We start from the raw sequence: 15,382 nt of genomic DNA, 5'->3' as shown, positions 1-15,382 counted from the left end.
ACTGATACCTGTCCATTCAAGGGCCGGTCCTACCTGAGACCTCATCAAACCCTGTACACTCAAGACAATGCCCCTGCTGCCACCCATAGATCTCCATATATGGAGCTGACCTGTCACCTGTTCTAACATTCCATATGTTGATCTGACCTCATCAAACCCTATATGTAGTCCTACTTGTCTTGTGTCTTTCTTTCTTTCTTTCTTTCTTTCTATCTCAATTTTTTTCCCTTTCCAGGAATCTACAAATGATTAGCGGAAATAGGCAATCTATAACGCATTGTGCAGTAGGACACTTGTAGACCCGCTTTTTTGAAAAAATAAAAATATTTGGGGGAAAGAGAGTTCAGTGTTTTCAATGGTACGGATCATTGGTATTACTTGGTTGACAACGACCAAGTTCCCATCATAGGTCCAGGTGCCCAGCTTCATACTACAGTTCTGGAGGTCAAACGGGAAGTGCAGCACAATAATTTCACAGTAGCTCTTAAAGATGGCAGGCGGGTTCCATGTGATCATCCCTGTGTGTTCCAGTAGCACTTTGGTCTCATGAACGATTGCAAAGTCTCCATCGGCACTGTGGGCACAAATAAGCACACATGGGAAATCCTCAGTGTTCATTCATTATAATTTAAGTCTGGGGCTCCAGCTGAATGCTTGATAGTTAGGAATAGGAACCAAATGGACCATTACAGGTCTGTAACTCTGAGAGTGTACAAATGCAACCAAATAGACCAGTAGTTTTCATCCAGTGGTCCAGTGGCTAAATGATGGAGAGTTGGTAACCAAATGGACCCTTGTAGATCTTTAACTCTTGAGAGTGCAAAATTAAACCACATGGACCCGTAAGATTTCAAGAGTTCAATTGTTGTTAAACATCTTTTTACTTAATTTACGAGAAGTCTACACGACTACAGAATGTAAAAGAATTGTTATTTTGATCAACGTTTGCCTGTTATGTCTCCTATGGTCCAACATCAATACAGCATGGAACAAAAACAAAACATATTCTTTAGTTTGTATTTTGTTGTGAGAGGCTAAATCTCTTCAAATGGTGGTCTGTGGCTCAAATGCTGAATAAATAATGGGCCTTGATATGAAAAGGGTTGAAAAGCACTGAAATAGCCCCATACTGTGCTAGCACCGCTTCCATACAAAGAACCTACAGCTCCTATACCTCTGTTTGTCAAAGGTGCTATATATCATATTTAGAAAAGGGTCCCCTATGACAGTGTTTCCCAACCTTTTTTGTCCCAGGGCACACTTTTCATAGCCTAAAAATCTCAGGGCACACCTAGATATACGGTGTATAGGCCTATCTATATACATATACATACATATGTGTATGTATGTGTATATAATATATACAGTATATATACAGTATATATACAGTATATATATATTTATATATTTATATATTTATATATTTATATATTTATATATTCATCATTCAATATTTTGAACTAAAGTTCATGGTTCCAAAAAATTAACTATTTTAGTTATTTTTCGTTCTTTCTTTTTTGAATTATTATTATTATTATTATTATTACCACAGTACCACAGCCCATAGCCATATAGAACCTCAGACTTTATTGGGGGATTTAATAATAAAAAAATAATTCCTCATATGCAATGTAGCTCATATGCAATGTGAAATGCCACCTAATTCTTAATCCTTTTCCTTGTCTTTATTATGGGCCAACTTGTGAAAGCTGTATGCTTTTATTGTGAAGGGTCTCAGTTCTCACAGCCTGCATATTTCCACGTGCTAAAAATAGCTGATCAACAAGCTCACAACGCGTTGCGTCCGCAACGCGTTGTGAGCTTGTAAATCAGCCATTTTCAGCATGGAACACGTGTACGACGAAGAATAAATCAGGCAAAATGCATGCGCAAAATGTAGCGTCTTCTGGATGCATCTCTTTTGCATTAACATTTCAATGGCTAAGGGTCGTTAGAGTCTATTGTTCCGTCGTTATCGCACGTCTAATGGTTAGACGTGTGACAACAACAACGCCGCAACAATAGGAAGCCTGCAGCCCGGGAGGCATACTATGGTCCGACGGAGCATTGGAATCAGGCGGCACACCTGGACACATCAAACGGCACAGTAAAGTGCCGCGGGACACAGGTTGGGAAACACTGCCCTATGATTTCTATCCAAATAACCACTTTTAGTGCTAGTTAGCATAATTGTTGTTGTGTGTGTGTGTGTGTGTGTGTGTGTGTGTGTGTTTGTGAGTGACTGTGTGTGTGTATAGGCAGCATGAGCGTGGCAGGAGATAACGTTAACACGGGGGGACATCAGTGCCTGGGGGGTTGGTAACGTCTGGCCAACACTCCAGTCAAACAGCCCAACCAACCAGCGCACAGCCTGGCTGGCACAGGTTGTTGTGGCAGCGGAGGCTGGTTGTCAGGGAAAAAACAGCAGTGTGTGTCAGACACAGCATATGGTATGGACTATGGAGAGAACCTGGGATATTACCAGGGGCCAGATTTAGCCTGCTGCCTGATGCAATCTGAGCCTTCTCCACTCAACACAACGGAGTAAAGCAAAACATGACTCGACAACATCGTTTGGAAGTCGTTTTGAGTAGGGCTGCAACTATTGATAATTTTCTTATCACTTACTTTTTCAATTATTATTATACAACTGTACAACAAATTGAAAAAAATGAAAAAAGTAAAGAAAAAAGGGGGGAAACACAAACTAGTATTTTATTAAAGGAAAGCTTACTTGTTGTAAAGAACCAGATCGGGCCGCCAAATGTCAGTGGATGGAACTCTTATCTTTTTGATTCCGCCATAATCGTCCGGGTTCCAATGCAAGTTCATATCTTTCCATTGCTGCGTAAATGAACAGAGAGGGTAATGCCAAATATATTTCTGACCAACTTTCTGTTGGAAATGGACAACATTTCCAGGGTTTTACATATTTATTTACATTGTGTATACTTTAATTTGAACGGTACATTATGGGCCAAACTTTGCACCTTGTAATGTGTCTTTAGGCCATAAGTATCTGTCTATATAATATTGCATTTACAGAGTTCCAAAAATATGTGTTCTGATTACTCAGTGAGCTATTCTAACTATAGTGAGCTATTCCATTATAACCTTTCACAATATTAGTAGCAGGTGTGCCTCTGTTGTGATTAGTAACAATTACATGTTAAAACAAACCTGTTTTAATCGCACATTGCTGCTGACAATCTGGTTGACCTCATCCTGCATATGGGGATGAATGATTCAATCATTTAGATTCTTGATTACAGTGAGCCTTAATAGTCATGAGGCGATATGGGATGACTAAACCTCTCACCACACTGATGAGCTGGATGAGCTGAAGTCCAACAGTAACTACTACCGCGTCCTTGAAGTGAGTGACAGGACGCACAATCTTGTTGTAACCAGTGAAAATGGTTTTAACCAAGCGAGTTTCATCTTCAGAAGCCCAGGCAATGCCTACAACAATCACAGAGATAGGGTTCAGAACTTCAGACTTAAAGCAGCTTTGTTTAGAGCAGTGGTTCCCAAACGTTTTAGTTTGAGACCCAAAGAGAAATGTGATGCTCCCTGGGTCCCAAACTAGTGAAAATAGTCCATCTGCTTCTTTCTTTCTTCTTTTTTCTTTCTTTCTTTCTTTTTTTTTTTACTAATTATTAAAAGTATTCTTAAACGTGAATCCCCCCCACCGCCCACCCCTTTTTTCCCCTCACTGTATATGTTTCTTTTCCCTTTTTACCTCCTTTATGATGAATTCCTGTTCTGTCCTTTGTCTATATAGAAGTGTCTATTTGTACGTCTCTAAATGTTTTTGATGAATTGAACATGGTGGACCCTATTGGAAACAAGTGTAATGCTTAATTGGGTCGTCCACTCACAGTTAACAGCCTTTGTATTGAGTTTGTGCTTGAAATGTACTGTAATTCTGCGAACTGTTAATTTCAATCAATCAATCAATCAAAGTATGTTTTTCCTCCTTTTTTTAATGGAAATCTTTTGAAAAACCTTTGAATTTGTTCTTAACTAAATTGTGAAAAATGTACTAAACCAAAAATAAAGGGGTATTTACTCACGACCGATAAACATTGGTCCACAACCTACATATGGGTCCCGACCCACTGTTTGGGAATCAGCGATTTAGAGTATCTAATGATGATATCAATGTGTCACTCAGTGAAATGCTTTCACACAGTGAGAGGATTTTCTTTGCACATATTCCTCGTCATGGTTCATAAACAGTCATGACCTCTGGGTATGTGAGTGCCCTGCTGGGTATGTGAGTGCCACTAAATCCTAATTCTAAAACACATAATTGAACTGTTCATGCAGCCTCGTTTTCTTGGTGGTGGTGGAACATGAAATCCTATCCGTTCATGAGCAGAATTAGAAGTTGTCGTCACCACTGGAGACTACGCAGGTTGTCCAGGGTCACTTTCCTGGGTCCTCAGACTGTCGCAGAAGCACCAGTGGTGCTGATGTCTGTGTGATTTAATGTGTGAAAACTGGCTTGTATTTCCAGAGAGCTATGTAGCCTACTTCTTCTATAGAAGTCATTTGGACACATATAAGTAATAAAAACAACAATCTTAATAACAACAACATCAACAACAACAACAACAACAACATACAGTTTACATAATTTGTTGGAGTTGAGAGGGTCATTTGTACTTCCAGTATTTCTGTTACACATTTGACACATGACAGAGAAGTATCCCATTTCATTTTCCACATGACCTTGGGGGGAAGGCTGTATTAAAGCAACATGAACCATATGATTCTTGACACATTTAGCTCACTAAACCCAGGACCCGTCCGGCCGTCCCTATACTTAACTATGGAGGCTGTCTCGTGAAACATTGAAGCGGCAGCCCTAGGTTGTAAAGCAACATACAAATGCTCTTGTCAATCAAAGCATGTTAAAGCTGCACAAGACAAACACGTAATTTACTTAAATTAAAATACATTTAGTTATCATTTATGTTATTCCAACAACATAAAACCATGAAACTACTGTTATAGTATAATTCATGGAAGGAATTAAAGTAATTATAAACTTTAGAAGCAACTAAAGTGAAATTAGTAGGTAAGATTTAACTTAATGTAATGTAAATACAACATAAGTTAAATAACACTTTTCTTTCTCTGGTTTACCAGCATTCACTCATTTCAGTGCCCTTACCTGAAAGAAATATTAGATGAAAACTGAAAAATAAAAGATTCATTATTGGCAATTCTTTCTTGTAAATCCAAAATGAAGACTCAACTTCAAGTTGTTGCCTGCTGGCCCCTAAGAGAATGAAAATGTATCTCCCTGCTTAAAGGATTCTTACAGCACTGGCGCCCAATAACTTACAGCCAAGTAGTAGTATTGTTTTTCTCTCTGACACCGTATGTGTGACTGCCAACGTTTGTCATTTGAGAGCCACATTCTTTGTCATCTGTTATAAGCTCAACATGCCACAGTAATCTACCACTGAAATATCCCATCGTGAAATAGCCCACACAGAACATAACAGGTGCAATGACAACCCCTGGCTGCTTTTAAAGGAATGACATTTGCAGTTATAATATGAACAATGAACATTGAGGAGAATCAGAACAAACAAATTTCCACAACGATTGTTGAATTTTGATGAATTGAGGATAAGTATCTAGAATATTTTAGAATGTATTAAAATGTTCTTATTCAGTTTTATCTGGGTGTAAAGCTACAGATGGAAAAAAAAAACAATTGTCCTAAGTTTAACACTTAATTTGTCAAGTCGCAAACATTGAATACATTATTAGTCCTAGACTTAATTGAATAATTCTAAAAATGTCTACTGAATGTTGCAACAGCCATGTGTTTCCAGATGGCCGGGCATTACACCCATGTGGCCCTCTACACCTGCTCAAGCTTGCTGAGCCAGTGATGGGCCGGGCAACTCAATTTCCTCCCAGCACCAATCTGTTCAATCAGCCAGTCACTCAATAACTAGTCTCATTCATCTCACTTAAGGACAAAATGACCATTTTGGCAATGTCTGAATTAGGAGAGATTTGTCTCAACCCCCCTCACCCAACCCTTTTCCCTATCACTCAGACCACCTGAGTTCACACACTGCTGCCTTGCCTCAGCAGCACTGCCATGTAAGCCAGGACAGATCACCCCAGTGCCAGTGGTACTCCGATGTTTTACATAAGTAAAAGGGCTGTATTAATAATTTGACTACACCACTACTGGTTCTCGTACAGGAAGGATACTGACCAGTACACTACTGGTTCTTGTACAGGAAGGATACTGACCAGTACACTACTGGTTCTTGTACAGGAAGGATACTGACCAGTACACTACTGGTTCCAGTAACAGCTCTGTAGGAGTGACCAGTATGTTTAGCTCTATCCGACATGTGATGAAAATGGTCATGGAATATATGAATGGTGATACCACTGCAGGGGTTGGATGAACAATGGGCAGCATGCTGGATGTTGTGGAAGATTATGTGGATTAGGGTTTTCATGATAGAGTATTAAGTGCATTATAACCATGATTATATTTATCCATGTGTGTGTGTGTGTGTGTGTGTGTGTGTGTGTGTGTGTGTGTGTGTGTGTGTGTGTGTGTGTGTGTGTGTGTGTGTGTGTGTGTGCGTGCGTGTGTGCGTGCGTGCGTGCGTGCGTGCATGGGTTGGTGCGTACACTAGCCTATCTTAAACAGCCACATTATCAGAATCACAAAGTCAGCCTACTATCACCTAAAAAATATAGCTTAACAGGATCTAGAACAACGTGTCCATGTATTCATCTTCAATAGACTTGATGACTGTAATAGTGTCTTTACAGGTCTCCCTAAAAATCCTTGTGTGTCAAAGAATTGATTTCAAAACACTACAATTTGCCTAAAGCATTAAATGGTTTAGGTCCAAAATACATTTCTGATTTTGTGCAATCATGAACCATCCAGACCTCTCAGGTCATCTGGGAAAGGTCTGCTTTCTGTTCCTACAACCACAAATAAACATGGGGAAGCGGCATTAAGTTTTTATGCACCACATATCTGGAACAAACTCACAGAAAACTGCAGGTCTGCTACCACTCTTATTTATTTTAAAACACAACAAAGGACCTTTCTGTTTGCTGCTGCCTTTGATCGAGTTATTTTTTATTTAAAGCACATAGAATTGCCTTGTTGAAATGTGCTTTACAAATGTATCTATCTATCTATCTATCTATCTATCTATCTATCTATCTATCATATAAACTATATTCAGTAAGCACAAACATTACCCAGTAAGCACAGAAACACTGATTATGAGATGTGTCTAAGATATCCAATCACACAGTTGTGGTTGTATGTGCCTACATGTGGTAACGCTATACACAGGCAAAGAGATTGACATTTGGATTAACTGAATATTTTGGTTTATCTTTAGAATTTGGATACTTAGGTTAGAGCCGCTCTCTGTGGGAGGAAATCAACAGACAGTAACATGTAATCAACAGAGAAGAAAGGTCACTTATCTCATGGATCACATGCAGGCACTGTCACATTTAGACTCATTACTGTGAATAAGGCACAGCCATCACACAATAAAATTGGCAAACATTATTGGATGTGCATGAAGAGACTACTGTCATGGAGTCATCACAGCAGATATCTAATCGGTGCATAACTTTGGTCTATTGCCTTTTGCACCCAGTCAGTGTCTAATGTAGATGAATGTATAATATATTTGAAAAAATGGCTGATTATGGCTGGTGGAAAACCATTCAGCTGGAAGACGAAATTCCATTTTGTATACAGCCAACAAAGGTAGGTATGAATCCGTCACACAATAATTTGATGTGACGCGGTCACAAAAACCTAGTGATTAAATGTCAAGTGAGGACAGCTTCTGAATTGCAATGCAGGCAATGTCGCAGAGCATGTTTAAAAAGCATCAGTGGGTGAACAACACAGTCATAGACAGTCAAGATCAACATTTTCTGCTTTTAATATTGAGGCAGGCAGTTATAATGGATTGCATTTTTATAGCCCTGCCTTTTCCAAGTGCTCAAAGCCAGCGTCCTCACGTCCCACATTCACACACAAGCTAGCACCGACCGACTCATTGGAGGCAATGTGGGGTTCAGTATCTTGCCCAAGGACACTTTGACATGTGGATGGGAGGAGCTGGGATTCGAACCACCGACCCACGGATTATTGGACGACCTGCTCTACCTCCTGAGCCACAGCTGCCCCGTTATCAGTGTGAACAACCACTTATAGGATTTTACTTTACAGATTAGGAGACAGCTGTGTCCTTCATTGATAGGACTGTATTCTGTACCAACAGACACAAACAGAGAATAGTTGCTAGCAGACACTATCAGGTTATTAAGCCTAGTTATCACTTGGTAGGGAAAATAAAGCCCAGGGGAAAGAACACGTTCATTTAAGCGGTTAGAACTATTTAACTAAAATAATTTGACACTCCCATCCAACTGAAATGTCCACTAACTAAGTCAAGAAGCTAGTCAGTATTGGCCTTGGCCAACATCCTGTTATACACATTCTGTTGAGGCCTGCCCCCAGAGGCAAATTCAAAGGAAACAAACAGCAGAGGGTGCTGTTTTTACTTTCTTTGCAGATGGGTTCCCAGATTGCCACCATACTAGTTCAAGATGACCTACATATTTAGAATCTGCCTTTGTTGTGTATATATATATGCCAAAACAACACTTTGATCTCATAATGAGCTGCCAATGAGCTCACTATGGCATGGCTGTTTTTTGGAAATTACATGGAAAGATTGCTTGTTGATAATTAACCCTAAAATGCATAAATCCCAAGTGAGGTTGTTTGCATATATATATATAATATATATACACACACACATCTCTAGCAATTAAAAATCTCATGGATGCATAGGCGCAATGCCGGAGGTACTGTGGGTTTTGATTTAATCTCACAGTGAATGACTGATTGACGTGTTCCCAGAGGGGTTGCTCTACAATCATATGTGGCGTCTAACATTACTTGTCACTCCGAATATGCAGATTTCAAGAAAAATAGCCCCTTTTGCCTGGGTCACCTTGGAAGGTCAAATAAAATGTAGTAATTATGTCATTATGACTACTTCCCCCTTTGTCAACCATTTCCTGCAATTAAAATGTACCTTACAAAATGGTGATGCTCATACTAGAACTTAATTGAACACATTAAAATTCAGAGTCGTGCCATTTGTGCATTTCTCAGAGAAAGGTTTAATAAATTAAAGAGTTCATGCACAAATTATGTACAAAAGCATTACAGTAAAAAAATAATAATAATAATAATCTTCTTTGAACAAGAAAAGATTTTTTTTTAAAGTTCAGGCAAATATAACAAAGCACACATTGACTGGTTGCTTTCTGTGAGGAAAGGCTCAAATGGTAACTTGGTAAGAAGTGTAATTTACATAAAAACAGATAAGGAGGTAAAAGGTAAAAATCCACTGTCATAAAGGTGCTCCTCGGTCAGGGACGGTTTTAAACCCAGTGAGGGCCCCTGGGCCCGGTATTTTTAGGGTGGCCCCCCCTGTTTCCTTTTGTTTTTTTTATCATCTTTTTTACCTAAATTTAACACAATTAACAGCCAATGGAGGCCCCAAGTAGCCCTTGTCAGGGCCTCAAACCCAGTACCATGCGGTCCAGTTTCCCCGAAGGGCCCCTGAGAGCCAAGGGCCCCTGAGAGCCAAGGGCCCCTGGGCCCAACCGGCCCAATGGCTAAATTGGTTCTGTCCTCGGTACGTCAGTAGCTTTGTTCATATCCAGCTCTACAATGTTTCACAGAAAGAAATAATTTCACATTAGGTAGCTAGGGATCTGTACTGTAAAATCCCCAGTGTTAACTCAGAGGGTAAAGGGAGCTACACATACAGTACATCCGATGTCCGACTTCGGACAGGGTAGGTTACAACTACAAAATTATGTCATTCAGAACTTCGGATGGGCAGTCTCAAAACTTATTTTTTGAATGTAGACACTCCTGCACCCCTAGATGTTCTTAGACAGGATTGGTCAGGAGTTAGGTGGGTTTCATTCATTTAGTTTTGTTTCCGCATTCAGCCCAAGGCTTTATTCTGATGCCAGCCAAGCACACTGCACTCACTTTCTGCTGCATAGAAGTCGCACATTTTTACAAGTACCAGTATGTAAAATCAGTGAAGATTGTGCGACTATATGGCATATTTAATGTCTAAAATATATAAATAATTTACAAACAATCTGCCGTATAGCTAGATTGGAGTGGCTGCCTGTGTCTGCCTGGCTCTGTGCTTATTGCTGCGGCTCTCTGGCATTCACTGCTACAAATCTCCCGAAACAAGCCAGCCTCCAGGTGAAACACATCCTATCACAAGAAACTGCGAAACCTCCGTAGCTCTGAGAAAAAAAGTCCCACAGTACGCCAGATGATTCAGGGGCTTGAGTGTCGCGATTCATTGATGAGTGGGCAGAGTCTGGCATTCAGAACACACACATTTGTGGTGCTAGTATGAATGTTGGGCACTTGTCTGTCCACAGTTTTTTTGGACAGGCCATCCCAAAAACCTTTCGGCGATCGGATGGAGCATGTAGGCCCCTTCGGAGTTAAATTAATGAACATTGAGGTTTTACTGTGCAACTACTACAGGACAAACAAAATCAAAGTCACAAGGATTCACAATCTTTAACACATGCTGGGGTACTGCTATGAAGCTACACAAAAACAAAGAACCTGCACAATTCATACTGGCCCATCAGCTTTAAGAAAAGCCCCGACAAAAATGGGGAGACATACACATACAAGTGTAAGGTACATCATCCACACCCGATACAGGGGAGGAGGAATGTTAGGTTCAGCACTGGTCCATAAAGAGGGCATAGAATAAAAAAGTATTACACATTGTAATACAAAAGATTTGTTCAAGTCTTTGCACAAAAAAAGAAAGGTATTATCAAATGGCTGTTCTACAACAAGCAGTCCTTCCTCATCTGCTTTCAGAAGAGCACATCACAGTTTTTAATGAGGACCTCCACCACCTGTCTTTGATAGCGGATGTCATTGAGTGCTGTCATGGCGTCCAAGTTTGAGACTCGCATGAGGGTGGGCCCAAACACAATGCCGAGGTTCTCTGCATTCATCAGGTTGTCCTTTGCATTCAGTGTCACCCTGCAAAAGTATATGATCGTTTAGAAACATATACACTCTGGTAGCAACTGATTTGAACTTATGTGGGTTTACTACGGATCACTCACCTTTTTAAGTGGGCCATGAGGTATTTCAGAGTGTCACTGTGTGATGGGGGCAACAGTGCCAGAGCTTCACGGAAAGCTTCAAGTTTCTTTTCAGGGTCTGTCAGTTCTGGAAAGCAAAACATTCTATTATATGAGCCACTTGATCTGCACATACTCAGACGTCTCTAATCATGAGGGGTCACTGACAATGTCCAATGTCCTTTACAGGATTACAGAATAGTACAAATAATGTCAGTCTGACATTATTTGTACTATTCTGTAATCCTGTAAATCATCCTTTGCTGTGAGGAAATTACAGTATACAACAGTACACAAATCCGCAAGGTTAAAGGAGAATTCCATACTAAAAGGCTTTCTTACCTTTATTTGTAGTTGTTACGTCCCCATCAAAGAGGTCCAGGTGTTATTTTGTGCAAAAGCTCCTTATTGGCTATTTCCCCTACCATAAGCCCTAAATTAATTGAATGGGAATTGAATGGGGCTATGGGGTGTTGTGCTAATTCGCTTATTTCCATCGCTCAGATTTTTTTTTTGTATACATCCTCTCTTCATAATGTAAATAATATCCCAAGCGGCACACTTTACTACTTATTTCGATGGAAATAAGCGAATTAGCACAACACCCCATAGCCCCATTCAATTCAATGCAATTCATTGAGGGCTTATGGTAGGGGAAATAGCCAATAAGGAGTTTTTGCACAAAAAAACACCTGGACCTCTTTGGTGGGGATGTAACGACTACAAAGAAAGGTAAGAAAGCCTTCTAGCATGGAATTCTCCTTTAAGCCATACTCTGACATTAGCCTCACGTTACAAAAGTCTGACAATTCAGAACTGTTGGTTTAACAAAAATTCCAATTTCCATTTATGAAAATGTTGGAAATAATGAAACCGTGGGGGCCTTTGTGGTGTCTTAACACTGAATCATTCTGTATTCCATGCAAGTTCCTGTACCATAACAATAAGCATCATTTGGTCCTCCAGCAAAGTAGTAAGTATGTGGATGTAAACACAGAAGTAGGGAACTTTGACTTTACTAACTGCAGTACATTAATGGCTGGTTTACATCCCTGGACCAGCTAATCGTTTGTCGAGGAAATTACCAAACAAACTCTTTCACCTCCCGGGCCTTGACAACCACCATTAAAAATGCCCACAGGCAAATATTACTGTGAATCTTAACTTAAGCCTAATTTATACTTCTGGACGCATTATGAGTTTATAAATCTGTCCGCAACAAAATTGTACAATGGAGCATAAATTAGGCATGAGTCACCATCATTAATCTAAGCAATGTGAGCAGAGATTTACTGAAAGGGTGCTTGCATGCCCGGCAAAAGAATCATATGGGTATGTAAAGGTTAAAAAAGAGAAATGTATTAAATAGTTTGACAAAACTATATAGTTTGACTTACTTGCAGCCTCAATAAACCTGGGGTAGGCATCATACGAGATGACTGGAACAGGTAGATCCCTCAGATAGAGTTTCAGTGCACCTGTGATGATATTGATGTCTTCATAAGAATCCACTGAGATGTCTGTCTTCTCACCATCTGTGAGGATACAGAATACGTGATGGAGGGAACACAAAAATGTGAGCTTGGAAATAAGAAAACTTTCCTCATCAGAAGATTATGCTTATGTCTTAGAATAAAGTGAGGAAGACATTGTGTAAGCCTCGAGGGGAGATAAATCTAGACTATTAGTCTGAATACAAAGTGGCTTCTATCACTCGCCTGAACTGTTTTATTCTGACGTTGTCTTCATTCATGCATGGTATTCAGTGTAGGCCATGGCCTAATTCTACTGGGCGGTCTGAACATCACAGTGCCATGAGCTGGAATGACACTCTGTCATGGGTGATCTCCCAAAGGCAGCTAAGACTTTAGTTTAGCCTATAGCTGAAGGGTTTTCCTACAGTTAAAAGTCACGCCGCACTGGGCCAGGATAGACTCAATGTCACCGCCTCTTATACTGGAAAACCGTTTCTCAACCAGTGGTCCTTAATTGGACCAGTAATGTTCCATGGCGGGAACAAAATAATCAAATATTCAACAAATATAATTTACCGGTGAGCAACTAATCCAGCTTTAAGATCATTAATAAAATATTAATATTAAAATAAAATAAAATAGAAATTACTATGTTATGCCTTAAAAAATACAGTGGGTGGTCCTTGAGGATTGTTCGAAATATTCTAGTGGTCCAGAGGAATACCAAAACACAGTTGCCCCAGGGCAAATCCGGCGGTATTCAGCTGGTATTCCTAAACTATGCCTGAACCTAACCATATTCCTAAACCGCATTGAGTGGACCATGTCAGGATATAGTCCGCTTTCCCGGATTGACATTAATCCTTAACAAACTGCGTGACTTTTTGCTTAATCTGAAATGTTCTCAGAGCCTTACGTAAACACATCACAATGTTAGCATGTCACGTCAGCATTCAGTCAGTTGCGTTGAGTGCTGATGCGGATCTATATGACATTCTGTTGATGACAACCCCCTGGCTAATCCATAGCAAAACAGATAATGAACATTGCACTTGCCTCTGTCAAACGCGGTCTTGACATCTTCCACTGAATCGCTGAATCCAGACACTCTGTAGAGCCCTTCTGACTTAAGACCTAGAGAGACAACGGCAAATAGGTTTCATTTCACCATGTCATGAGGAATTCTTTCCGCCTAGTAGTACACAATTCATGTCAGTCAATTTCATAAGACTTCTCGGGTCATATGGCCACCGAGATGCCCTTAAATATGCATAAGAAATTAGCAGCCAAACGTCTGCAGTATCACATGGGGGAATAGCATGGACAGATACAAATAGTTTTCTGCATCAGTGAACAAAATAATAAAGACATAAATCAAACTTAGAGCTGGTTACACACATGTAAGACACCAGACAATGAGGGAGAGATGAGGGTTCCTACATAGTTGAATGATTTAACTGAAATGCAATCAACTTCGGCAGCAGGAAACAGAGTAATCTATTCCTCATTACACAAGTACGATTACCAGCAGTCTCACGAGCCCGCTTAATCATTACTACATAAGACCAACACTACAGTCATTAATAGAAATCCACACATTTCCCTCATGACCCGCTGGGGGATGGATTAAGATGCAATGAGATATCATATAAAAACACAAATGAGGGTTTTATTTTAGAGGACACCTGGGGCCCTATTATGCGTGTCTTAAGTACCAGGTCTTATGACTTAACTTAAGACCTGGAGGCGTGGTCAATGCTGTTTGGCCACTCAGAATAGCCAAATGGCATTGATCACGCCTCCAGGTCTTAAGTTAAGTAATAAGACCTGGTACTTAAGACACGCATAATAGGGCCCCTGCACTACTATGACACCTCATCTACACTGCCAGCGAGGCGAGCGAGCGAACGATGAAATCTCATTAGTTATATATGTTTTTCATTGTGACTGTCCTGACGTACCGCGAGCGACAACACGCCATGCAGCGAGTTGACAAAATTGACCCTTACGGGTCCTGAGAGTGTACAAATCTGTATACTGTCAGAGTTAACTTAACACTGATGATTTTACAGTGTTGTTTGGCATAGCAGAGATTAAAATGGTATCAAATGGTGGTCGGTCCCATAAATATTGCTCGTCAAACTGGGGTCCTTGAAATGAAAAAGGTTGAGGATCACTGTTTCACGGCAGAGGTAATCAATACTATTTACAGTGGTCCCCAACCTTTTGTCCTCCGATTCCCCCTTTCTGACAAAAGCAGAGACTCCCCAAACGTGCACACACTTGTGTTTTTAAAACATGTTAAACACATTGTGAGCTTTTAGATCTGCTATTCTCAATACTTAGTAAAACACTATTGTTCACAACGTAATGACCCAAAAATGCCCCAAAAAAAGTTATAATTTTGTGTAACATGTTTAAAGATGGAGTGCCATGATTTATTTTTTCCAGTTTTTCATGTGTTTATGAGGTGACAGTACTTCGTTAGACCCCTTGGTGTGGTTGTTATGGGCAATGATGTCTTCCCTTTGTATTTAGGGTTTCTTCCTGGGGGCTGAAACCTTGACATTCAAACGTGCCAATGAAAAAAAACTGATATAGTGACATCACAATATCTTCCCGAACCACTTCAGTTCAGGTGGATCACC

At 40.1% G+C, this 15,382-nt stretch overlaps 2 protein-coding genes across 9 annotated transcripts in view; both read right to left on the bottom strand.

The window, feature by feature from the left end:
* The window catches only part of LOC306935803 (acetylcholine receptor subunit alpha), a gene marked incomplete at its 3' end in the record, with an annotated part of 32,444 nt that overhangs the window by 5,097 nt on the left and 11,965 nt on the right, over positions 1-15,382 (bottom strand). The window contains exons 2-6 of one of the 2 annotated variants that reach the window (XM_079519014.1): positions 5,183-5,226; positions 3,320-3,462; positions 3,181-3,225; positions 2,735-2,844; positions 379-574 (exon numbers count right to left, since the gene is read on the bottom strand). In XM_079519014.1, the coding sequence (XP_079375140.1) occupies positions 379-574; positions 2,735-2,844; positions 3,181-3,225; positions 3,320-3,462; positions 5,183-5,225 (537 nt within the window). In that variant the 5' untranslated portion in view covers position 5,226. Of the gene's footprint in view, positions 1-378; positions 575-2,734; positions 2,845-3,180; positions 3,226-3,319; positions 3,463-5,182; positions 5,389-15,382 lie in introns of those variants that run through there. The other variant, XM_079519013.1, reaches the window with a different exon arrangement.
* chn1 (chimerin 1) overlaps positions 9,215-15,382 on the bottom strand; it is a 60,746-nt gene continuing 54,578 nt past the window's right edge. For all 7 annotated transcript variants that reach the window (XM_079519017.1, XM_079519018.1, XM_079519016.1 and 4 more), the window contains 4 exons: positions 13,791-13,868; positions 12,657-12,794; positions 11,242-11,347; positions 9,215-11,155 (listed from right to left, as the gene is read on the bottom strand). In XM_079519017.1, coding sequence (XP_079375143.1) covers positions 10,984-11,155; positions 11,242-11,347; positions 12,657-12,794; positions 13,791-13,868 — 494 coding nt within the window. In that variant the 3' untranslated portion in view covers positions 9,215-10,983. The remainder of the gene's footprint in view (positions 11,156-11,241; positions 11,348-12,656; positions 12,795-13,790; positions 13,869-15,382) is intronic.

This window comes from Electrona antarctica (assembly GCF_951216825.1).
Source record: "Electrona antarctica genome assembly, chromosome: 13".
Taxonomy (NCBI): Eukaryota; Metazoa; Chordata; class Actinopteri; order Myctophiformes; family Myctophidae; genus Electrona; species Electrona antarctica.
Note: the sequence above shows the minus strand (reverse complement) of the source record. Positions and strands in the feature narration are given on the sequence as shown.